The sequence below is a fragment of the Coloeus monedula genome (genome assembly GCF_965178545.1).
Source record: "Coloeus monedula genome assembly, chromosome: 11".
In the NCBI taxonomy this organism is placed as follows: domain Eukaryota; kingdom Metazoa; phylum Chordata; class Aves; order Passeriformes; family Corvidae; genus Coloeus; species Coloeus monedula.
In genome coordinates, this window is record NC_138791.1 from 8,862,800 (window position 1) to 8,888,843 (window position 26,044).

The following is a 26,044-nucleotide window of genomic DNA, read 5'->3' on the forward strand; positions in this document are numbered from 1 at the left end:
GGCTGGGCTGTGTGCTGCTCGCCTTGTAAGCTGCAGCGCCTCAATCCTTCCCGCAGCATCCCCCGGCCCCCCTCCACCATCCCTCAACTCTCCCGACCTTCTGTCTTCTTCGTTTCTAGGAAGTGCAGCTGTTGGCAGGCACTGGCTGCTCCTTCCTCCGGCCGCAGGAGGGGTCTGGGCCGCCGCCAGCCCCGGCTTTGTGCAGGACGGGTTGCGCAAGGAGCCCTGCGGGCAGCTCGGCCCCGCAGGCAGGCGGAGCAGAGCGGTTCCAGAGCCACCCACTGCCCCGGCAGCGTCGGCTTCTCCGTGTATTGTGCTCCATGGGGAAACGGCCGCCAAAAGAGCAGCCCCTCGCTGATGTTTTTGGACTCAGCACGGATCATTGTGTTCCTTGCAAGAGGCAGGAGCAGGGTTTGCTCCTGCCGGGTGGGGCACCTTTCCCAGCTGCTGGCAGGCAGCACTGGTTTGGGGGTTTCTGCCCTAAGGGAGCAGATGTAGTTGGAGAGGTGAGATATTCTGGAAGCGATGCTGATGCGTGCAGTATGGGGGTCCTATCTACAGCCCTTTAATGAGGTTTTCAAGGAGGTAGGGCTGTCAGGACACTGGGAAATAGGGACATGTCCAAGAGATATCCCAATGCCTGGCCATCCTGCTCATGGACACCCCAAGTCACTCCAGGACACAGCGAAGACACTGTCCCCGGAGCTGTGGGCCTGGGATCCTCACAACACCTCACATCCCCATGACTTTTCACCCAGAGAGGGCTGGTGGAAGTGCAAAAATATTTGTATACCTAAAAGTAGAGCGATTGATCCCACTGCTGTTTTGCAATGTGTTGACGAGCAGACAGTGCAGAATTATATAAGTGTATGTGGAGCTGGCAAGTTTGTGTTCCAATCATATGAGTGCTGTTGTGCAATGCTTCCCCTCTGCAGCCCTGGAGAAAAAAAAAAAAAAACAGGAGTGTGGGGGCTGCAATGCCTGGGCTGAGCCCTTCATGGCTTACCGTGATCCCTGTCCCCAAGGCTCTGAGGGCAAGGGATGCAAGTGATATTTCCCGAGGTCTCAAGTTCAGCTTTAAAAGTCACCTGCAAGTGACAGAGCAGGATCCTTGCTCGCTGCCCCTCCCTGTCCAGTATAAATCACCTGGAACTTGCAATTCAAAGCTGATTCCTCAGCAGCAGGAATTTGTCCTGGGCTCTGCCTTCTACCCAGATGCAGAAGGGTTTGCAGGAGCCTTTACAGAGGAAATCCTCCCCAGCCGCTGTCTGGCAGAGCTGGGATGCTGTGCTGAACAGAGGGAGAGGCTGGGGTGCTGCTGCTGCTGTGCACGTGGGAGGTGGGTGGTGGATGCCTGCATCCCCCTCAGCTGCCTTGGCCTGCCGGCACAGCCTGTGCTGCCGACTTCGCGGAAACAAAGCGCCGTTATTCCAGCACAAACAGCTGGGCTTGTGCCAGGGAGTGGCCAGGGCTCACCTGGAGTGGGGACACAGCAGCAGGGTAAACCGGGCAGGGGACGGGCGAGCAGGGAATCTTGTTCCTGTGGGATATGGGTAGTACCAAGAATAATGACTCCACAAGTGGGAAAGTTTTCCCTCCTGCAGTGGCAATCCCTGGCTGCCCAGCCCTTGCCCACCGTCATGCTGTGCCCTGCTGGGCATCTGGAACGGACCGTGACCAGGCAGGAAGTCCAGACCTGAAAGGCTCCCAAAGGATTCAGCCCCCGTTACATTTCACAGTTCCAAATCAAAGCACCCCGTCGTCTTTCCAGCCTGAGTGTGCCCAGCCTCAGCTCACCGCAGTGATTCCCGGTACCCGCCGCAGTGGGGAAGCCTAGGCAACCGCTCACTCCCACTCCATCCTCCATCCCTGCGTAACCAGGATCAGCCAGAATTACCTCACTGCCAGTGCTGGGAAAAGCGGGGGCCTGGGTGGGCTGTGATGGGAGCGAGCAGGGGGTTGTGGCCGCTGCAAGCCTGGTTTTTATTGTATTGCCACCGGCGGGATTGGGTTGTGGAGGGTTTCTGGATGAATTAAGCCCCCCTGTACCTGCGAGCAGGGATCTGTGGACTGTTCCATCTCTGCATCCCTGCATCCTGGCAAGATGGCAGGAGTGGGCAGGATGGGTGAGGGGTGTCTTTGTGATGGGTTTGGCTGCAGGAGTATGTACCAGTCCCACTGGGGTGCTGTAACCAGGTCCCCACCCACCCTGCTCCGGGGCTCTCTATGCTGGCTTTCCCAGGTGGAAAATTTGTCTTGTTCCTAGGGCAGCGTGGAGAAAGGCCTGGCTGGGGAAGAGGGAGGGGGGATGGTGCCCTGCAGGGCTGCTACCCACTTCCCTGGGACAGTGAGAAGGGCTCAGACCCCCGGCAGGGGCAGCAGGGACCAAGGGAAGCTGCTGATGTCTGGGCGAGGTGAGGGAGGAGGGGGCTTTCAGGGGCCTTGGGCCACTTAGGGTAGTGTCTCAAAGGGCTGTTCTCCTGGAATGGGGCAAAGAGATGAATGGGGCTGGGGGCTGCTGTGTCTTTTTGGAGAGCTTCAGGCCTGATGTGCCGTGTCCCATGTCCCCACGGCCGCGTGCCAGGTCACTGTGTCCACTGTGGGCCAGAGCCAGCCCTGATCGTGCCCGGATCCCATGCTGGAGGAGTGGTGGGGAACGGGACCGGCCCAGGGAAGCTCGCTGGGGGAAGCCGCTCGTGGCAGCCAGGCTGGGGTTGGTGGGCACACAGGGACTTTGGGGACTTAATGGTGCCGGGTGCTCCAATACGGGAGTCCGAGAGGAGGGGCTGCTCGGGGGCACCCGCCGGGACGGGCGGATTTAGTTCGGAAGCGATGTGCCTGCGGCCAGCTGGGCCACGGCGGGGGGCAGAACGGCCAGGCGCGGGTGGGCGATGGGCGGGAGGCGGGAGCAGTGACCCCGGGAGCCGGCAGTGAGACGGGCAACGCTGTGATGGAGGAGGGACACAAATGGGTCGGCGCCGGGGAAGCGTCCGTGCTCAATGCATCCTGACAACGGCCCATCGGGGGTCAGTGCCGGGGGTCAGTCTCGGGGGTCAGTCCTGGGGGCAGTGCCCGGACGCCGGTGCCGGGTGCCGGTGTCGGGGGTCGGTGCCGGGGGCTGTGCCCGGGTGCCGGTGCCGGGTGCCGGTGTCGGGGGTCGGTCCCGTGGGTCAGTCCGGGGGCCAGTGCCGGGACCGCTCCCGTCGCCGCCGCCTCAGGGGAGCTGCGCGAGCGGCTGGCGCCCCCTGCCGGCGTACCGGGCGGCACGGGGCAGGGGCGGGGCCGGGCGGGCGGGGCGGGGGGAGCGGCGCCGCCGTGCCGCCAGGGGGCGGTACCGTGCGGGGGCGGGGCGCGGCCGGGACGCGGGGGCGGGGCTGGGGGGGCCGGGCCGGGCCGGGCCGGGCGGGCGGAGGTGCCGGCGGTGCCGGTGCCGGTGCCGCCGTCGCCGTCATGTACCGGGCCCTGTACAGCTTCCGCTCGGCCGAGCCCAACTCGCTGCCCTTCGCTGCCGGAGAGACCTTCCTGCTGTTGGAGCGCAGCAACCAGCACTGGTGGCTCGTCACCCGCGCCGGCTCCGGCGAGACGGGCTACGCGCCGGCCTCCTACCTCCAGCGGCTGCAGGTGGGCCGGGCCGGGCGGGGGCGGCTCTGCCGGGGGTCCCGGGGCTGGGCGGCTCTGCCCTGGCCCCTCGCAGGCAGCGGGGCGTTCCTTGCGGTCCCAGGCTGGGTTTGTGCCAGGGCGGTGTCAGAGCACAGCTCGGTGCTCGGAGCAGCTGCCCCCTGCTCTGAGCAGCCCAGTCCCAGCTGCTTACGGTCCCTCGCGTGTCCCCTCTGGGAGCCGCTGGCCCGGCTGGCGAAACGGGTGTGCGGTTTCTGTGGCCGTTTCTGCAGTGTCTTCGGCAGGCGGGAACAGTCTGGGACACTGGGATGGGAATTCGGAGGTTGCAGGGAGGCAGGAGACGTCTCCTGTGGTGTCAGGATTGGGGAGCACCAGCCCTGCGGGTCAGGGACAAAGTGAGAGCTCAGCAGGCTCATCCGGAGGAAAGGGGCTGGGTGTGGATCCCCAGGGTGCCATCTCCAGGTCAGGAGCCCAGGGCCTGAAAGTCTGGTGGGCTGTTCACTCCTGCACAACTTGGAGAGGACGATAGGAAAATCCCTGGGAGATGCTGAGGGGGATTCTCCTCCCTGGAGTGAAGATGGTTTCAGGTAACCTGGAATCTCCCGGCCAGCAGCCGTCGTTGGTGTAAGTTAGCGGCACTCCTGTAGCCATCTCTGTGCTGGCTGTTCAGCCTGGGGGCTCTGTGTGTGTGGTACCCGCACACTGAGAGGACAGGGAGGGCTGATTGTCCTCCTTCCACCAACACACCATGGCACCCACAGCACAGCCCTGCTGTCCTGGGGCCGGGAGAAGCCTCGGCAGCTGCCTGCGATGGCAGCACTTTCAGCCAAGTTGGTGATACTGGGAATTAGAGAAGGTCCGAGCACCTGCTGTGGCCCTAGCTGGGGTCAGAGGATGAAGTACAACTTTTGGCTGCTAGGGCGTGAGCACTGTGCCCATACAGGTGTAGTGGGAAAGACGCTGAATGTGGCTTGTACAGTGCGGGAGCTGCTTAGTGGAGGCTTCTGAGGGAAAACATGGCTTCTGAAGTTAAAACAGAGGTTTCATATGGAACTAATTCATGGGGGTTTTTATACTTTTGGGCCTTGGGATGGCTGTGTGATCTGGATGCTGAAGATTCTTTGCATCAGTGAATGGGTAACTGCACAGAAATGCATGTGAATGTTACAAATGGGCCTTTTGGAGTCTGTCTGAAAATGGTGACAATCCCCTTTATTTTAATGTTCTGCTGCTGCTCCTTCAGATGCCATTGAATTTCTGATTAGCAGTAACTCAGGCTGTAAGTAAGCGTGGGTGTGGGCTTTGCAGAACACTCCAGTGAGACAAGCATTTACAGGAGAGTGTGTACGTGTGTTTGGGCAACACCAGGTCCCTCTGATGGCCGCTTGGTCCCTCCATCCTGTGAAGCTGGGGCTCTTCTGCAGCCTGGCCTGACGGGAGGGGACATCTTGTGTATCAATAAGCCCTTAAGCTATTTACAGGAGCTATTTAGTTACAGAGCAAAGACCTTATTAACTGCTAGATTTTAAAACCCCACAGTGGCATAGCTCCAGGTTGCTGCTCATGAGTTTCCTCTCTGCAGTCTCTTGCTTCATTTGCTTGTGTGGCATGACGTCTTCTCGCTGCTGTGGATGCCGGAGCCTTCTCCTAGGCTGCTCACTCATACCAGTTTTTCTTGCAGGTACCTTGCTAGTATGCATTTCAAAATCTTACGGGAAAAGTATTTATTCTATGACTTTACATTAATTTCTAACATTATCTTTTGCTACGGCCTCAACACAGCTTGCAGCCTGCCAGGCCAGTTCCTGACATGTTAGTAATGTTAGTAATGCACTGATATTAAAGCAGCATCGCTGGTGACTTTGTGAGCATTCCCTCTAGTTCAGCTGTAACTTTCCCAAATGCTTTTTAGACCTTGTTGCAGGAAACAGAGAGTCTTCCCTGTATCTGCTCATCTGTGTTTTGGCCATTAAATTTCCAGCACCTGGACTTGTTGATGATGTGTGAAGCAGCAGGATATAATTTGCTGCTCTGCAGTTGCAGTCATCCTCTGTGACTGACTTTCTGCTGTTGCATCTGAAGAGCTGATGTGATGTCAAAACGTGGGTTTATTCATGGCAGAAAGCATCTGCTCACTCAGAGTGTGCTTGAGACTGTTTGCTCAATGTCCAGGAGGAGTGCAAACAATTTGTCACCCCGTTTTGGTTTAATAAGGGCCCTGAGACCAATTAATGACAGTGCTTTGGGAGGCAATTAATGCTGCCTCAATCACAATAGGGAATAAACACCGCTAATGATTAGTGTTAGCAGGGAGAGAGGGTGGCCAACAGGAGTCACCATTGTAAAGGTAAGCTTGGCCTTCCTTAGCAGTGCAGTCAGGTTCCAGGTGAGCAATAGGTTGGAGAACAGTCACAGCCCCTTGCAGCAACCTGCTGAGAGGATGCTCATGGGGGAGGTTTGGGCTGCTGTTGCTGCTGTGCACTATTTGGAGCATTAGTTTTCTTCTGAGCTCCTCTTGAGCTTCAGGAGTTTTTTTTCCTCAGCTTTCATATATATGGGATATGGATGCCGTGAATTCTCTAGAAGAAAAAATAATTCCCAGTTATTATTGAATGCTTATTTTTGTCTAATGTCTTTGCAGAATTTTGTACTGAAATCCTTGTGGCTCAGCATTGCTGTTAAAGGAGAGTTAGTTGTAGTGGGGGGGGTAAAAGCTCCACCAACAAATCCTTCCTAGAATGCCCCTAAGAAACAAGTTGGGGCCCAACCAGAGCACCAGAAGGTGTGTGTGATGTGAAGTTAATTTGAGTCAATTAGAAACGCCCAACTTCAGCTGATGTTCCTGCTGATTTTACTCTTCTGTAGTTCTATTTTAGCTCCTGTTTGGGTTATTAAGAGTCATGTCAAGCTGAGTGCCATTCTGGGGATAGATGCTGAGGCCATCAAGCAGCGAGAGGGGAGGACTGGGCTGTGCTGCTGAATAGGGCAGCTTGTGGACCGCACACAGAGCGAGTTGCTTGTTGAAACACTGGCCTCACATGTGGCTTAGCTCTGGCTCTGCATGCCCATGGTGGAGATCTCAGGTGGCCACAATGCCAGCAGGCACAATGGTGCCCAGCAAAGTTGTGTATGTGGGGGGTGTGGGTGCTGCTGCCAGACAAGTGAAAACATGTACCTAGCACTGTGCCAGTGTCAGCACAAGGGTAATTGCCTCCAGCTACTGGTGGAGCAAGAAATGTGCTAATATCAAATGCCAGGTGAATACTGCTGCGGCAAAGCTGTCATCTCAAGTTCCAGGCTTCCCTATTGAACAGCAAGGTGCCCATCAGCATGAGGTTAGTCTTTTGTCTCCAGCTGTGTGCTGATGCTTAAGTGATATATGAGTGGCAGAAAAATGTGGATATTAAAATGGAGCTTAGGGTGTCCTCTGGAGTCAGTCAGTCACTCCAGAAGACAGGCTTTTCAAAGCTTTATGTGCAGCTGTAAAAGATTCAATTTGGAAAGCTTGCTTAGGCACAGGAGGTTCACTCAGTGTCAGGAAGGGACAAATGCCTTGTCTAACAAATAATAACGTTCCTTTCTGTGGGATAAATAGCCATATGTTGCTATTATTATGATGGAACATGGGATTTTGTTATGGGAGTGTGGAGTTACTCCAGCTCTGGATGAAGATTTCAGGCTGTAGCACAGCAGCACCAGGAGCACAGAGTGAGTGGTTGTCCTGGAGGATGCTGAGCTGTGGGTGACACTTGGCCTGTCAGGAAAGCTGATCTGCTCTGCTCTTGGCAGGGCAGGGGCTGGCTGTGGTGGTTTGCTTCTGCTGTGGGACCCACGTCCGGGAGCAGCAGGGCTGCTTCAGCTCTCAGCTTCACCAGGCACCATGACTGATCTTGTCTTGTCTCATGTCTGCACTGACCCAGGCTGCATGCCCTGTCAATGGAAGTGTTAACATTACATGCCGAGGAGGGGAATGGCAGCTTTAAAATGCTGTATCGGTAAATGTCAGGGGTGCAAAAATAAGTGCTAAGTCGCAGGGGGATGTTTCCTGATGAAGTGGGAATGGTTTAGCCTGCTGGCTGCTACGAATCAGCTGCTCAGCTGTATTAAGCCATTAGGAAATAGCTTTGAAATGACAATTAATAATCTTTTCAAAATTACCTTAAATTTACTTTGAATAACTGAAGAATTGTTTGTAATGTGGATTTTGAATCTGTTCACACTTTCACATAGTATCTCTGGAGGAGCAAGAAAAGGTCGGTCTGGGTGCAAAGGTGTGTATGCTGATGGCCAAGAAGCTTTGGACTGTCTGGTGAGAACATGGAGTGAAGCAAAGAGTACAACAAGCATTTTGAGGATGCCTTGGATTGCTGTTTGCAGTATCTTTTTTTACAAGAATAAACAGGCATGTGATAAAAATAAGAGACTGCTTTGTGCAGCCTAGCAACAACTTAAAATTCTCCTGCAGCACGAGCAAGTGCATAGCAGCAGAGTACAGGTAGTCCTGGCCAGGCAGGCACAGGAGTGTGTCACCTCCCCAGCTGCAAAGAGAGGTTTCTGTGACGGAGTGAAATTTGAGCACTCTCTGTTTGCCCAAACCGTTCTGTCCTGTTTTGTGTTGTAGCATTTACCAGGGTTCAGGACTGGAACTGTGTGGTGCAGAGTGAGGTACTGTAGGAGCCGCCTTTCTTTGCAGACCAGGGCATGTCAAGGCTCAGAGTGTGGGTCTGACAGCTCATGGCCACTCCTCCAGCCTGATCCCACACCCTACACCCAGCCTTGCTGTCCAGCCTTCCCTGAGCTGCTTTTGCTCTTGTCAGCCCCACTCTCAGTTAATTCAGTTCACCGGCTTGCTGGAAAACTCCTTGTTTCTAATGGTGTTGCTTCTCTGCCAGGATTGCACGTGCATTGGTTCGGGGATGGAACAGCACGTGCCGAGGCTGGTGCTGTGTAGGATCACTGTGGCAGCTCAGGTACTGTCAAACCTTCCACACTGCCATGGAGACAATGATAGTTGTGGAACACAGACAGAATCACAGAATAGCTTGGGCTGGGAGGGACTTCAAAGAGCATCTAGTTCCAACTCCCCACTTGGTTGTACGTTGTCAGTAACAGAATGGTTTGGGTTGGAGGGGACCTCTGGAGATCATCCAGTCCAACTCCCTGCCAAGGCAGGGCCACCTGGAGCATGTGACACAAGAATGTGTCCGGGTGGGTTTTGGATGTCTCCAGAGAGGGAGATACTACAACCTCTCTAGGCTTTCTGGAAACTGAGCTTTGGCAATTGTTTGCTGTAAGAGTCTCTTCCTCCATCTACATAAAATCCATCTTTAAACTTGGTGCTCCTGACCCTTGGCAGAGTTGCTCTCATTGTTCCTGAACAGGTGATGATTGTACAGATATTGTACGGACTGTCCCCTGTGCTGGAGCCTACAGCATTATTTGTCATCTGCTGCAGGTTTGACAGAGCTTTCAATGGGCGTGAGAGCTTAATCGCAATACTCACACAGATCCTGAGTAAGTGCTTAGGCTAAAAATAAAGTTTTATTTTGGAGAATAACCAGCTGGTACGCTTTGCAGCTGAGGCTGCATTTCTTGACGCATGCAAGAAAGTGAAAGAATGAAGCATTTTTCTCTGGGCTCTCACCGTAGCAGAGATGCTGTTGTGTCAGAGCTGCTCGTGCTTTGAGATGAAGTTTTATTCTTGAGACTAAATTACACAGTCAGGGGAATTATAACCATTTCTAATTACTGTAGCTAAACACTTGAAATTTTAGCCAGAAGTTCTACAATCTTTCATGGTCCAGAATGATTAAAGTAGAGCTACGGTAATGATCTTTAGCCTTGGCTGTGAAGACATGTTCTTCTCACTTCTACTCCAATTAAAAATAGTTAGGTTTTTTGATATCAGATAAAATTTGCCTTTGTGGCCTGGACACCCATGTATGAGCAGCATTGGTGGCATGGTCTTATCTCTCCTGTGTCATGGGTGGAGTGACACTGGTGGATGCATGGATAGCTCCAGTGGGCTGGAAATATTAAGCCTGTTTCAGGGTTGAACAACATGAAGGCTGCTTTGGTTGGAAGTGAGCAGGCAGTAGGGACATGTCTGAGAGTCCATGTCCACTCCTGAGCAATGTGACTGCAGCTCTATTTACCTTGGAGGAAGGGCAAGGTGAGGGGGCAGACTGGAAAGAAGAAGTGTGCCATTTTCTTCTCAGCCTTCAGAGAGGCTCTTGGCCAGAGCAGACAGACACAGATTGGTTCCCAGCTTCCCTGCGGGGTCACAGTGTCTGCCAGGTCATTTGCACCCCTGCTTTCTAGTGCTGGGCTGTGAGCATTTCAGTGTTGCACAGGTGATCACCTGCTGTTACCTTGCAATTTTACTGATCAAATCTGTAATTTTTTTTTGCCTACTGTATGATTTTTGATTGCTTTTCATCAGAAGAAGATGGCTAGGCTTTCTTTCCTTGTTTGCGTCTGGATGATGATGGGCTTCTTATTGCACAGTGAAGAACTGCCATCTTTGAACTAGGAGCATCCTGCTCTGTGTTTGTGTTTCTGCATCACTTCTCACAATCCCACTCTTGTGTTTCTTTTGAGGATTTCCAGCATCTCATCAGAAAAAAAAACAGAGGAGGAGAGATTTGTATTGAAAGAAATATGAAACCAATAAACTAGAAAGTTCATGGAAATTGATTTTCTTGTGATTGTTGCTCTGTGTGAAGTACAGAGGGAGCAAGACATTGAAGAGCGAGGAGGAATTCATGTTGCTTGTCCTTGGAGAAAAATGGGCTCTGTTAGTGATGATGGGAAAACGATGTGAAGAGTCCTCCTCCTTGCAAGGAAGAGTAACCTCCATGCTTGGAACAGCCTGTAAACTAGGAAAGGCTTTGACAAAAGCAGACTATATCATGGTAACTGGCTGACCTAAGAAGATCCCTTGCAAGGCCTTGGGCACATTAATGCCCATGGGGGAGGTCAAATCCCACGGTGTAAAGCGGGTATTTACATCTGTCAGTGGTTGAAACATAGAAAACAGCTGAACCTGTCTGTTGAGGAGAGCTCTGGTTCTGGAACAGAAGCAGTGTCCTTTCTGTTTTGTTCATTTTGTAGTTCAGATGTACATAAAAACAAACAGAATTTATAAGTGCATCCCAGATTTACTCCCTTCATGAACAATTTAAACTTTGTCATTCCCAGACAGGATTATGTATTCATGGTGTGAGCTGTCAGCCTGGGTATTGGAAGAAGGATGAATTCCAGAAGGGTTTTTATAAGGAGGGAAATACAAGCAGCCTTTGTATGCAACTGTAGCATTAGATGGTCTGCAAGAAAATTAGACTTCACAGATACTAACATTCTACATGGCCACTGCCATAACCAAAATTTTACAAGCCACAGGTTCTAACAGAGCTCTGTGTGCAGAGATTTTTAAATTAAAATGCATGTGCATTGTATTTCTTCCCAAGACAAAGCCTTAAACTGAGGCTTTCATCTTGGCCATATCAGTAAGAGTTGGCTAAATTTATTTCACTAAAGAAGTGTATTTGTGTGCAGACTTGCAGGGGCTGTGAGGGCTGGAAGTGTTTGTTGTTGGACTGGGGAATCAGTTGGTCCTGCAGGGCTGGTGATCGCTGCCTCCCAGAGTTGCTGTTGCTGTGTGTGCAGACTGCTGTGTGATGGGTGCCAGCTTCTGGTGGGAAGGAGGACTTGTTTCCAGGGCTGACACTCTCCAGAGAGAAGTGGGTGCTGGCCCTCTTGGACGACCCCAGTTCGTGCTTTTTCTGTGGGTTGGCATCTGGATCTGAAAAATGCATGTTGTATTTCGAGAAAAAGTTCTCATTTGAAATGGCAATCCACTGGAAATTCTTTCTGTGGACCCTGAGTGACCTCATTGCCTCAGGTCTGAGTCGCAGCAGGAATTGTGGGTCCTGGTCCTGCTTCTGGAGGAGCATCACTTTGCTTCCCCGGCCAGTGGCTCACAAATAAAATTTTGACCTTTAAGAGAGGGTCTTGTCAAACCTAATTTGTCTTGACTTTATCACATGGCAAAACCTTTGATTTTAAAACCAGGGTTTTGAAGCTTGTCATGTGAGAAGTGGAACAGAGGGCACGATTCATGACTGCATCTGTTTGTCTCTGCTCCCCTTCAGCCCCCATCGTGTTCTTACCACGGGAATACTGAGCACTCTTCTGGGGAAAGCTCTGTCAGTGCTAACGGGCAAATAGAGTTGTTCAAAAGACAAAACCCACCACCTTGGGAGAGGAGGCTCAGCTTCCTGTGAGATCATCTGTTCATGCCCTGCAATGCAGAGCTTGCATGCCAGAGCTGTTTGCTTCCCTTGCAAGGGAACAAAGAACTAAAACTTGTCCTCTTTTAGCATGAGGCTTAGGCAAGAAGGGGAAGTAAGATTTTGTCAGGGTGTGCTTTTTAGAGTGAGGTGGGAAGTCCACGGGTTTGTTTTTCCTGGTTATTTGCTTGCCTGTTGAAGTAAGTTGTCACTCCTTTCCTCCTTGGAAGCTGCTTGCTTCTTGTGAAGCCTGTGTCCTTCCTCCTGTCCATCTGGATCAGCTAAAAGGGCAGTGTCACCCAGCTCCAAGTGCAGTGAGCCCATTCCTCTGACTCAGGCTGCCTTTCATGCTAGTGGGATGTGCTTTTGAATAGGGATCTCCTGTCATGCCATTGGGGGGGGTCCCATCTGTGCTGCTTTGTCCCCCTTGCCTGCTCAGGTTGGGGTGGTGTGTGTGAAAGTGGTCTGCAAGGTGTTGATTTTCTCTGTGATCTGGAAATGCCACCATAGGCTGATATTTTAGTTTGTTCAGCTGCTCAAGAGTTATAATTAAAAAATTAAAAAAATAAATCAAGCTGTTGGACTAGGCATGCTAGATAATTCCAGGCTGTGGGTCGTTTCTTGCTAAATCACTAGTTTCAAGTTCAGATTAGATCTTTTCTAAGTAATAACTATTAATTATTTCTTGGGGTTTTTGTAGTACGTGTAGGGACAGTGCCTTGTAGTATGGAAACCTGAGGCCAGGCCCCAGCTCCAAACCTTCTATTATATTGAATAAAAAACGAAGGGTTGAGGAAGAAGATGAGGCAAGAGCTGCAAAAATAGACACTCACCCACAAGGAGGCGGGAATTGCTGGGATGATGTCTTGATGAAAAGGTCTTGAATGCCTGTCCATGGGGTTTGTGCCTGGGGCCATACCTCCACAGCTGCTAATGTAGCTGGGGTGTCACCTCCCACTGTTCCTGCTGCCCGCTCCCCCTCCACTGCTCTTGAGCTCAGTGGCCAGGAAGCTGAGCTCAGCCTCTGAGTTTCATCCTCTTTCTCTGGAGGTGGGAAGAAAGCCTTGATGGACCACACAGGTGCTTTTCACCCACTCCCACCTGGGGGATGGAAGTAGTTGGACAGGTTTTTGGGGTGGAGGGCTCTCTGTCAGCCGAGTTTAGTCGGTGTCCATGTGCTGCAATGAGAACCAGGGCAGCTCCTGTGGAAAACAGATGGCTGCCTAGAGACATCAAGTTTAATCTCTCCACTGAGCAGACAAATGCAAACCTCCGTGGCTTCTGAATATGATGTGGTGACAATTCCTTTTTGTGTAAACTCAGTGAATTCTGTGCCTTTCCAGATTCCCTTTTTCCTTTTCCTGAGTAAAGGATGTGTGTTTGCAGGGGGATGGCCTGACCATGGTATGAACAATGATTTGCATCCAAGTGACCTGCCAGAAAGCAGGTCCATGGGCCCTTTCAATCTGTGTTCAGGCTTAGCTATCCCTGGGGAATATTTGGGGAGAAGCTCAAGTATCAGGAAAGTCCACATTTTTAGCATGTTAAAAGAATAATTGCATGAAATCCCAGCACCTCAAGTAAGAATGATGATCATAAAATTTCATTACCTAGTTACTGCAGAAACTTAGGGACTTCCCTGAGCCTGGCCAAATCAAAGTGTTTATAGATGAAGACTTTTTCCATTTGACATCAAAAAAACAATGTCCATTGAAGTGCTGAGTTCTAAATAATGAAGTTTTTGCCCTAGAATCACCTTCATTGACTTGAACTGTAAAATGCACCCCTTTTAGTTTGTTTTTTTAAATAGATTTCATGTGTCTGTCTTCCATTAGCTTGATGACAAGATAGCAGCAGCAGCATTGAAATAATTGTGCAGTTGTTATCAAGGGACCTGCACAGTATAATTTTTTATATCAGAGATGAAAAGAAACCCCTCCAACACCCAGTTTTGGGAAGCATCATCTTGCCTGTGATCTTGGGCTGCCTTTGAAGCATTGCCCAGTGACTTGGGACAGCATCTGAGCCTTCTACATGCATGAACACATGTGAACTGGCTGTATTCTCAAGCTTGAGATCTCAAAATCATATTGAGCTCCAGTCACTTTAAAAACTTTTAAATACTATTCATATTCTGTTAATGAATGAGCATAAAAGTTCTCTCAACAAAATACCCTCTTGGCAATGTTTGGATGTGGAGGACCACACAAACCTCATGGCTGGGCTGAAGGGAGTTAGGAGTGGTGAAGGGTGATCAGCCCTGACCGGGAAGAGTTTAGAGGGAGAGAGAAAACGTGTACATGAATTGTGCAAACCATGCAGCTTCAGAGTTACTGTCACCCTTTGCTTGCTTTTAGGCAGCTCCAGACCTCCATGGAGGAGGTGAGCTGAGTCCTGGCCATCTCCATTCCTGCAGGATTTGTCCCATGTGATATGGGCAGGGAAGATTTCCTGAAATACAGTGGTTTGCTCTTGCTGATGCTACTGAGTGAGATAAGGGATGACACAGGTGAATGTGGCATGTGAAGCAGCAGATGCAAGAAATCGATCCTGTAATGAGCCATGGGAGCTTGGAGCAACTTTTGCACATGGGAAATGAACGATCTAACAAATGCAGGTTTTTGGCTCACTGCCTCAGGAAGTGAGGAACACAGGATTATGGCTGTATTGCTGCCTGAAGCACAATGTCCTAAGAGGACATTCCCCTCCTGTCCCCATTTCTTTTTGTTTTTTGGGGAGCCTGTGCCACTTTAAGCTGCGAAAGGAGATGGGATTATAAGTTGCAGCTAAAGCAGAGGCTGGTTTTCTCCTGCAGATAGTGTGGGACACTAATGAATTGCTTTTCTTCCATGACTCACCTCTTACTTCCTTATAGTGAAATGTCAGCAAATCCAGTTGAACCCTTTAATCTTTTTTTAAGGTAAGAAAGCCCACTAAACAAACCCCAGAATTTGTTCTTGAACTGAATCTGGAAATAACTGTAAGTTAGTCTCATTCCTTTGATAAACAGAGCTAAACTTGCAATTCTCAAGCTACTTTTGTAGGTCAATGGAAACTGTCAGTCTGTCGAAGTTTTGCAGCACAGAAAAGTAGTGTTCTGCTGTCTGCCATCAAAAACAACTGCAGGAGCTATAGTTCACAGTTTTCTGGGGTTTATTTTCACTTGTGCTGTTGTCTTTATGATCACACATATAACAGTGTAAGACACTGCTGTATATCTCAGTTGCATCTTCATTGGTTTTGGGGTATGAATTTACTTTAGTTTTATCATTGTCCCAATAAAGCTCGATTGTGTTGACTTGCTGGATTTGGTGGGAATCAGGAACAGAAACATCAGCAGAAATACCCACTTTACCAAGAATAAACGTGCTTGCAGAAGCAGCTCTCAGCTAACAAGGATGTGTGCACACTTGGGTATTTTGTCTGTGACCAATTAGCATGATCTCCCTCTTGACAGTGCAGCATGTATGGAGTATTTCAGCCCCTCTGATACCCCTCCCTTGCTGCCCTGCACCTGCACTCTCAACAGTCTTTAAATGGCTTTGCTATAATTAGCTGGCACACCTAACTCTGTGTAATTCTTGTGTTGGCACTGATAAGCCAAAAGCATGAATAACATCCCCTGTTCCATAGTGCTACTCTGAACATGTTAAAATATACAGCTACCAAAACCCATGGCAGGGGATCCTCTTTCAAAGGATATTCTTTCTTGCCTTAGCTTTACTCTGGCCCACCTGAAAGCAAATGAGCATGTGAAGCTTATCTTTTGCTGGGAGTCTGTTTGTCACGCTGTTTAAATCCCTGAATGAGTAGTTTGTACCAGGCTAAAGTCATGAAGGATCCTGGCAGCTGGAAGAATGCTGCTGGGTCTGGACATGCTGTTCTGCTTGGGTGGAGAACTTATTTGGGATTCCCATGTTGGGAAATATGTCCCCACCAAAGAGGAGCTGTGTTTCCTCCACACTGGTGGGAGCTGGTCAGTACAGCTTGAAAATACTGGGGAGAAGGTGGTTGGGTATCCTGGGGTTTCCCAGTACTGGCGTTTCAAATCTTTGTGCCTGTGACCCAGAGGGGGCTGTGGAGAGAAGTTGCTTGTGAGATCTGTATTGTGGGAATATTATATGGGCACCTGCTTTGGAGAAACCTTGTAAATATGCTTGCTCTCTTGGGTCCCTGGCCTGAAACACCATTAGTGGAGAAGTTCTTAAGGACCTTGGTTTATCTTTTGTGCTTAGGAGTTGTGTGAAGGGATGGTAGTAAGCATACTGCTGGCAAGTGATCCCTTTGCCTTGGAATGAGTTTTGCTCCATGAGAATGTGGAGCTGCTCTCTTTGAGCAGAGGGGCACCATAAACCCCTTTCTGTGTTTGCTTGGAGCAGTTCTACTCCTGGTAAAAAATATTCAGGTTTTTCCATATGGTGAACTGGGGATCATTTTATTTCAGAGGAGGTCACACATGTGATCTGATCACATGATACGGAAAGTTGAGTTTCAGGTAGGATGCACCAGTAAAAGGGAAGTGCTCATCACAGAGGAAAACACTGGGTTTTTTCTATGAGTTAGTGTGTTCTGATCCTGCCCTGCTGGCTTTATTTTGAGTGTGCAGGGGAACTGTGTCCCTTCATGGCAGAGGAAGCAATGCTTATTCTGCATGTAGAGTCCAAAACACAGAAAAATTCTTCTCTATCCAGACTGTTAACTGATCCTGCAGCAGCAAGCTGCCTTTGATCCTCCTAACTAGAATGATCTTTGGGGAGAACTTTCCAGGGCCTCTCTCAGGTTTGCTCACGGTAATGCAAGACAGGTTTTCATCTCACAGTGACAGCTTAGCAGGAAAGAGCCTCAGCTGTGTCAGGCCTGGAAACTTTGATCCTGGTGCTGCTGGAAAGATCTTGGGGATTCATGTCTGGTTTACAATTTTGTGCAATTTACAACTGTCCAGGACTAAAACTAGCTGATGACTTTTCTGTGTTTGCCCCTTGAGGATGGAAGCTCTTTTCCCTCATTAATGGCTTTAATGAAGTACATATGGCTGTTCATCCAGCAGATACCAGAAAGCAGCACTTGTTCTCCGTGTGGCAAATTTGAATCATTGTGCCAAGCCCACAGGCTCTGCACTTCCTTGAACAGCGACCTGTGCACCCTCCTTGCCCCTTCTCCTTCTTGCTTGGCCGATGTTCCTGGGTTGTACACCTGTGCCTGTTGCCAGGTCTGTCTTCCCATGTTCACTGGGACTGAGACAGCAGGTCCAATTAATTTTTCATTCCCTCATTTTCTGTCTGTATAAGAGACACTTTATAAGTTACCCATGGTTTTAAGTTTTTATGCCCAAAGCACATCATAACTCCAGTGTGCTGCCTTCTGACTCTTGCCAGAGTGCTGATCATGGGACAGGGAGGATTTGGGAAGAAAAGCTGATAAATCATAAATTCCTGTGCAAGATGAATCACAAGTTATTATATCTTTCTCAAACATGCAACTGCGAGGTGTTACATCAGTGCCAGTCTATGGCATGCAGGAGGAAAGTCCCTTTTGGTTAACATGTACATACAGGCTCTTCTGCATCTGTCTTTGGGCATCAGTTGAATTGACTACTTAATTGCAATTTTTTCCTGCTTGACCCCTGGAGCCTTTACTCACGTGATCCTCATGTACTGGAATGTGCTCCAAGGCAGGGGTGAATGGCAAGGTAAAGAGTTCTCTTGGTCATAGTAGAAATTTGAATTTTTTCATCCTACATTTTATATAACTGCCACCTTTCTGGCATTTTGCTACAATCTCTGCTATGGAGGTAGATTGTGGGGGGAAACTGAGCCTTTCTCTTTGAATGCCAGGAGAAGAGCCAGGACTTGCACAGTTTTCCAGTCTTGTTCTTTCCTCTGGGTTCTGACCTTGCTCCTTGTCTGGCAGCACTTGGCCAACCTGATTAACTGCAAAAAGAGTTTCTGTGGCTGGATATTCATCCCACATCTATGTTTTTGCCAACTCCATCAAAACAAAGGTGGGCTGAGATTAGCACCTTACACTCTTCCCAGCACTCTGGAAACTTAGAAATTAGTTGCATTTTTAATTAATACAGGGGCTTTCTTACAGACCTGTGCTAATTGTGTCCAAGTGATCTTGAAGCTGTGCTGAATCTCAGTGAGCAAAGGACATCTGTAGCAGTTTTTTGGGCTACCAAACTGAAGACTACACAAAGTCTGGCAAAACCCCTTTTGTTGGGCTTTTTTCAACTTTAAATGCTAGTATGTCAAAAGTCTTGGTATACTTCTAGTGCTGCCCTGCAGTATGTTTCCTCCCACCTTGATACATCCTGGTTCATAATCTTGAGTTTTCATTAAAGCAGATGCTATCTACTGTTTTCTTTTTCAGCGTAGATGGTAACTCTAGTATGTGTATGTATATACACTTAATGTTTATGTATGTATCAGTAGAAATGTAAATTTTCCCTGCACAGGTGCCACGTTGATCATATCAGATATTGACTTGGCTTGACAATTTTGTGCCAAAATGATGCTGAACAGGTGATCCTAAAGAGAGGGGCAGCTTTGTTGCCTGGCAGCTGTGCACCTGGGGCAGGCTGAGCCAGGGAAGTCCCCTGAAGCACTGAGAGCAGTAAGAATTAAGGCAGCAGGGAGCAGCAAGATATGTAAGTATGTGTTGATTATTTTCTTTTAAAAATTTCTATCTCTGCTTTTATCCTCTTAGAGTGTTTTGGCATGAGATGTGTTCTGGTTACTGGAGAGTGCAAAATTACGAGAGGAAGGAATCAGTGGCCGATTCTGGTCATCGTGGCCAGTTAACAGGGTCTGAGCATGGCTGGAGAGACCCAGGATGAAGCATTACCACCTCAGGAAGTACAGGAATGCAGTGGTGTGTTGCATGCATTCTGTTGTCCCTCAGCCTGTCTCTGCCCCCTTCTCCCTGGCTCTGAGACTTCGTGCTTTCGGGAGAGAAATTGGTTGAGGTTTGCTTGCTGTGCATCTCTCTGCTGCCTTCAGGGTTCTGTTTGTTCCAAATGCCTCTCGTGCCTGTGCTGTCCCTAGTTAGTGTATCTCTTCGCTAGGAGCTCTGGCTTTTGCTTTAGCGTGATTTGCACAGCTTAAGCCCTTTCCCTGGCTATCCTTTCTTTTCATTTCCCATTTGTGCCGGCTGTCCGCTGGAGCGGCTGCTGTCAGTGCACAGTGGAAAAACACCGATCCGTGAGAAACTCACTGTAGCAGATCAGCAGGAATTCCTGGGCTCCTTCTGGGCTGCCTCTTTGTCAGAAGAGCTCAGCCATGTCTTTGTTTTCTCGCTAGCGAGTCAGAGATGCTGCAGGTTTGTTTGGAGCTTTTCTCATCTTATTTGCTCAATAACCAGGGCAGTTGCCCATTGTTTCACTCGCGCTTTTATTGTGTGTTTTTAAGTGCCGCCAGGCACAATATCTTCATGCCGGCAAGAATAAGTTAATGCGTCTCTCTTAGCCAGCTGCCTGGAGACTAAAAATTTCTGGTTTGGGCTGCAAAAACAGGAAGGGAAAGGAGCTGAATTTTCCTCAGCAATGCAAAAAACCAAAATTCAGCCCATTTGTTTGAGCTGTGTGGTCCTGAAGGGGGAACTCTGATCTGGCACATCACTCTGCCGCAGACAAAGGATAGTTGATTTTTGTAAATTGGTGCCGTGATCATTTCAATCTGGAAGGAATAAGCATGCAGACAGTCTGGTGGTGACTGGGGGTGAAGGGCATGTGACCTAAGAGGTGGTGTTCCTCTCTGAGTAACAAAGAACCAGCCTGTGCCTGTGTATGCCAGTGGGATAGATATACTAATTTCACCAGTGGTCTGTGTCACTGCAGCTGTGTGAAAACTGAGCTGTCACTGGAGACAAAACTTTGTCTGTCCTTTGTTGTTGTGTTGTGAAAGCTGGGGCAATGAGATGAGGATGAAGAAGAGCAGCCCTGCCTGGGCTCGCCTCTGGCTGCAGAGGCAGCTGCAGGCATGAGAGCACCAATTCCTGCACATGCAGAAGAGCAAATGCCCTTGATCACTAAAAAATGGGGAGGCAGGAGGAGAAAAAAAATGCTATGTTTGCTTGGAACAGCCCCCTGCAGAGGCAAAGAAAAGCCTGCCATACATTAATGGGCCACTTTCATAAATGTGGGAGCCTCACTCACGCAGAGTGGCTCAGCCTGTCTGAGCTGATGCAGCTGTCAGCCTGTTTGTCTAGAAAATGCTTTTCTGAAAGGTATGATTATTCTAGACTGTTGAGCAAGTTCTTCTGTGTGAGTGCATTTAAACAACACCGGTGGTACATGTGGGAAGATTAAAAACAAAAAGAGAGGAGGCAACATTTTTGATAACCCGCGGTGGACAGGAGAGGAGGTTGTGCTGCCTGTACCACAAAGACACGTGTAGTGTCTTCTGAATTGCTCGGGTCTCTGACCAGCCTGTGCGACACATCCTGTGCAGGTGTGCTATCTCTGGGGAGAGTGCTCCTGGGACAGTGAGCATGAGAGCAGTGTGAGGCATGGGGGTAGATGCATTCCTGCCTCTGCAGGGCCATGCCCTGTGTTGGCCGTGCTTAGGTACCCACAAGACATTCTGGAAGGGTACTTCTTAAAAGCTTGTCTTTGGCCCTGGGAAAGGCATCCTTCCCCAGCCACCCTGGGGTGTGCAAAGCACCCCAAGGCACTGCTGAGGTCTGGCTCTGTCCTCATCAGGTGGGAAGGAAATTGGCAGCAGGCTCTTGGGAGACCGTTTGTTTGCTCATGTTATTAGCAAGGAGCGAGGAAATAATGATTTATTGATGCTTCTGTGTTTCTCCTACACCAGGCTATGAAGGAAGAAATTCAGTTTTCTGGCTGATATTCAAAGCTGTAATTGAGCACTACCATGTTCCCACAGAGCAGCCTGTGGGGTGCTGGTGGTACCTCTGGTTCTGTGATACAGTGCCCCATAGCCAGTATGGGCTGTGATCACCAAGGGTCATTTTCTGCTCTTCCCCTGCCTCTGGCTGTAGCCAGACTGGTGGAGACAGGCTGCTTACAGAGCCCAGCATTTCTCTGCTGCAGCGTTTTGTTTGATTAAAGCAGAAATATCTGATAAGAGTGGGTGGCAGCCACTCCTTTCTGGGGTGAGGCACCAGTGGGAATGTGTTATCAATACCTCAGCAAATACTCCTTGATCTTCATGGTATGTTGGGCAGAAGGTGGTGTCCTGTTGATGCCTCTTGGCCACAGCCTGGGCACCATCGCTCCGTGATGACCGAGGAGAGCCCTGCACTCACGCCGTAAGGGCCGGTGCCTTCCACTGCCATCACTGCTGTGTCACTGCCCTGTCACTGCCCTGTCTCTGCCACCTTCTCTGCCTGCCCAGAGTGGCTGGCACGGCTGTGCCTGTGCCTGACGAGCCAGTAACTGGTGAAGGACACAGATGACAGCTTGTGTGCTGCAATGGTTGCTTGGGGCTCTGCCAACCCCCACCGTGCAGCCTCAGTAAATCCAGCTGAATTCCTGGGCTTTGCTTGGTATGTCTCCTCTGACAGCCCTCTGTACAGCAATGGCCTTTCCATGCATTCCCTTGCTTTCATGTGAGCCTTAGCTTATGAGCAGGGTTTCATCTCTGTACCCCAGAGCATGGGATGGGGCAGGACTGCAGCACAGGACTCTGCAGGACTTTGGAACATCCAGCTCCTGCCTGCACTCCAGGACTCTGCTCTTGCTGCTGCTTTGTGGCCTCTCTCCTTTGCAGGCCATAGAGCTGTGCGTGGCCAGGGCTGCCTGTGAATGTGTGAGATGCCTGGATGTACTGCTCAGGACCCCTGCCTGCCTGAGTCCTAGCTGCCAGCATCTGCAGGAATGAGTGCTGGATGCAGGCAGGATTCCCTTGTCCTGCAGAGTGATTGATCTCCCTAGATTGCATGGAGAGTACAGCGAGGCACTGCCCAGAATTGCTGTGAGCACGTAATCCCTTGAGTCCTAGGGATAAGGAGCTCATAGGTGAGACGTTGGCAAACCTGGCTTTTGCCCCCTTGCAATCTGTGCTCATTTCAACTGCAATGTGCTTTTTCATCCATCCTCCTCAAATAAAGCAGTGCCATCTTGGTTAACCTGAGGAGTGTGCAGATTCCTTTGAATCACGTGATCTATCCAGGATACTGATTTCTATTTTTTAACTTTATGACTACAGTGCAGGGGATCGCTAATGCTGAGTGTCCTACAAACCCAGAATGTAGGGCTGCCCCTGTGCTGAAGACACTGCCATTTCACCCTCACCCAACGTGCACCCACCAGTTCAGCTGACAAAGGGAGATGATTTATGAGCGGCATCAACAATGTCATAAAGTGCAAGTGGCAAGTTAATGCTGCTTTTTTATTCCAGCCCTTTGACAGGGCCTTGTTAATAGAGGGTTGGAAACAGAAACAAAAGGAAAGAGCACAGCAGCTAAAAGCCAGTTGTCACAGCACTGCTGCATTAGTGTGAAAATGCTGTTTTATCGGAAAGCACCCTCTCCATAATAAATGGCGTTGCACAGCAGGGAGCAGCTCCTCAGGAGCACCTCTCCTATGGAGGCAGGCTGAGAGGGTGGGGTTGTTTAGCCTGGAGAAGGCTTTAGGGAAACCTCATTGCCTCCAGTACTTAAAGGAAGCTTATAAAAAGATGGGCAATGACTTTTTACATTGGCAGGTAGTGCTAAGACAGGGAGGTATGGTTTTAAACTGAAAGAGGCAAGGTTTACATTGGATGTTAGGGGGCAATTCTTTAACTGGAGAGTGGTGAGGCACTGGAAGAGGTTGCCCAGAGAAGTTATGGATGCCCTGTCCCTGGAAGTGTTCAAGGCCAGGTTGGACAGGACCCTGGGCAATCTGGTCTAGTGAGTGACATTCCTACTCATGGTGGGGGGTTGGAACTAGAAGATTTAAAAGATCCTTTCCAACCCAAACCATTCTATGATTCCAGCCTTTGGATTCCCATGGACTGTGCCGATGTGCCCTCTGGAAGAGGGCAGAGGTGTTGAGCTGTTCAGTAGGATTCAGTGCTCTGTACTGCCATCTTCCCTGGGATGATCAGACTGAGATAGGGCTTAAACCCTTGTGGGTGAAGGCCTGGAAAACTGGGGAGCGTGGGAGAAAGCTGCACAAAGGGGTGCAACTTGTAGAGCAGCTGTTTTTGGAAGGGGTGGTGGTGAATGCGGAGGAACTACAAGTAGGGGACCAGGGGGTGCACCAGGGCCAGTGTTTGGAGGCTGTAGCAGGAGCTGTGTTGAATTTTGGGGTGAGGACTCGTGGGAGTGCAGGAGGGCAGGTGGGGTGTGCAGACAGCAGGGGTCTGTGGCACTCAGAAAAACACTAGCATTCCCTTGGAGACAGCAGTGCTGGAGACTTCTTCGCTGATCCCCTTTCCCAGAGAGAGCATGCAGCTTGCTGTAATTTTCTCTTATCTTAGAAAAGGAGGTGAATTCTCTGAAATAACTTGCTGTTCTTTCCAACCCCCCTTGGAATGTGTCCAAATACACTTTGCTCTGTTTCCTTACTTAGTTCTGTAGTTAGAGGTGGCGAAATGCTCCCTAGGCCATATCCCTAGGCCATATGGGGCTGCTTGGAGCTTCATCCCAAGGTTGAGTTCTGAGTGTTGGTTTTGTTCTTGACCGGATACTTTAATAAATTTGGTTTTATTTTTAAAGTTTTCCCCACATGCTTTCTTCTCTGTCTTTCTTGGGAAAACAAACTAACAAAAAAACCCCTCCTACATTTTTCAAAGCTGAGTATTGCAGAAGAAGCCCCCCATCCACACCTTGTTTTTTCCCCACAGTCTGCGGTAGCTGTTAATTCACATTTGGTTAAGCAATTAATCAGGATATAAATAATACATAGCATGTTATCAGAAACTGCATGCCAGTGCTATGGAGGCAGGCACTTTCGCCCTGGCGGGGAGGGCTTCCCTTCTGTGCTCTGCAGCCCCCTAAGGCCAATTAAGGTGCATCCTTGATGAGAATCCAGCCGCTCCTTGGCTGGATAAATAGTTGCTCTGATGCAGGGAGGGGGGGGGGGCCAAAGCAAGTGAAGATAAAGAGAGGATTTAGTGTTCAAACAGCTGCAGTGAGCACTGGAGCCCGAGCATTCCCTTCCTCCCCTTGTGCGTGGGCTGAGGCTGGAGCAGCGGGAGCGAACGGATGGTGCTGGCACCAGGGGCAGCTTATGAGAGACCTGTGGGTCAAAGACTCAGTAGTGTGTCCTTTGCCTTCTGCCTTAGTCCTGTAAAGGTCTTTTCTCCTGAAGGCATGTCAACTGTTAATAAACATAGCCTTTTAGAGTGTCACAAGTATAGAAACCTGCTTTATCTTCCTGTTCCCCTTCTAGCCTCCTGTGTGAGCTCAGGGAGTGGTGTCTTTAGTGTTTCTTCTTTCAAGGCTGCTGTTTATTTTAATGCAGTAATGAGTGCTAAGCTGGCTGGCGGGAGGAATAAATGTTACTGTGACAGCTTGGGTGGAGATTTGGAAAAGATGTTTCAAGTTACAAACCAAGTATGAAAACCATCAAGAAATAGTGAGCAAAAAAACCCCCATCCAGAGTCAATAGACTCTGGAGGCCACCAGATTTCAACTGTCACGTTCACAGTTGTGAATTTGCTCCATAGTAAGAGCAGGAATAATTGGGCTTGGGATAAGCTTGGCTTTCCAGGGGGATCTCTAAAACCTCCCTGCAGGAGGCTAAATATTCAAGGCTGCTGCATGGTCCTGAAGCTTTGTCTCTGGTCTCCCTGTAGGAATCATTGGACTTTGGTGCTTGTAACTCTGACTTTCTTTCCCAAACATAAACTCTGGGAGTTTACTGTACTGTGGTCTCTCCTGGCATAAGCTCTGGTGCAAAAGAACCTCAGCTGAAGGGCACAGTAGCATGTTGGATGTTTTTTCTCAGGTGCTGGAGCAGGATGTGGTTCTCCAGTCCATTGACCGTGCCATTGAGGCTGTGCACAATGCAGCCATGAAGAATGGGGGAAAATACAACCTGGAGCAGAGAGATGTCCTCCAGTAAGTATGATGGGCATCTGGGAGAGCTGGCAGATGGAGGGTGGTCATAGTGTCATTCTGTCCTTGAGGGATGTTGGATGTTGTTGATTGGAGCCCCTGTGCTGCAGAGTGCTGCTGCACTCAGAGAGCTTCCCAGTGTTTGAGCTGCTGCTGCTCCTCCTGACAACTGTGTCCAGCAAAGTGGAGCTTTGGCCTTGCTTCTCTATCCCTCTGCATGCCAAGAAGAGGAGATTCTCAGCCACTGTAGGCTTGGAGGAGAAATCCAAAACCTTTCTGGCTGCATTTTCTCTGCTTTACCAGCCAGGAATTGTAGAGGTTGTTGGCATGTGACACAAGGTCTTTAATATGTTCTCAAATAATTGCTTGTGAGGAGAATTTTTGTTTTCTCTGACACCTCACACTCTGTGCTGAGGCATGCTGGTTTAATCTCAGTTGAATAGCAATTCTAAAGTGCAGGCAATTTCTGAAGCTTGCAATGCAATATGTGACTCTCCCCCGAGGAAGAGGCATTTTTCTCCAGTGAACTGATGAATAAATTATGGGCTCTTGCAAAGCCTCTTCCTTCCTCCCCCAGAAGTGCTTCCTTAGTTGTTAATGAAACTGGAGTTGGTGTTCAGAGTAATGTAGCCCATTCTGGTATACATAGCCCAAATGCAATAAATCATTAAAAAATAATTTAAATGTTGCAGCATGGTCACTCCCTTGAGCTTTGCTCTTCCTGATGTCATCATTCCGTTTCAGAAAACTGATCCATCACCGGAAGGAGACTGTGTCCCGTAAAAGCCACTCTCCCACCCCGCAGGGGACAGTTATGACTCAGTCCACCAGTGACCACCACCTGGATGTGTCCCGGCAGCCCAATGGGGTGTGCCGGACGGGGTATGAGCGACACCACAGCCTCCCCAACACCGAGTTCGAGGAGGACGATGAAGGTCTCTATCAGGTAACAGTGGCTGGACACTTGCTAGGGTCCTCCTTTGGTGGTGTGACATTGCTTGTCCTGTTGAATAAAATGCCTTTGCAGCTGAAGTTACAAATCAAGTGTTTGTGTTGCTGACCTGGGATTACTGCAGTATAAAGTGCTGGTGTCTCGGTGTAAGAAATCTGGAACAGTCCCTTTGCTA

The 26,044-nt window shown here is 49.6% G+C and overlaps 1 protein-coding gene across 1 annotated transcript in view; it reads left to right on the top strand.

Annotated features, from left to right (window-relative positions):
- Nucleotides 1-3,397: 3,397 nt before the first annotated feature.
- Nucleotides 3,398-26,044, top strand: part of NCKIPSD (NCK interacting protein with SH3 domain) — a 52,760-nt gene continuing 30,113 nt past the window's right edge. The window contains exons 1-3 of the mRNA XM_082288899.1: nt 3,398-3,621; nt 24,808-24,920; nt 25,662-25,863. Of these exons, the coding sequence (XP_082145025.1) occupies nt 3,451-3,621; nt 24,808-24,920; nt 25,662-25,863 (486 nt within the window). The 5' untranslated portion in view covers nt 3,398-3,450. The remainder of the gene's footprint in view (nt 3,622-24,807; nt 24,921-25,661; nt 25,864-26,044) is intronic.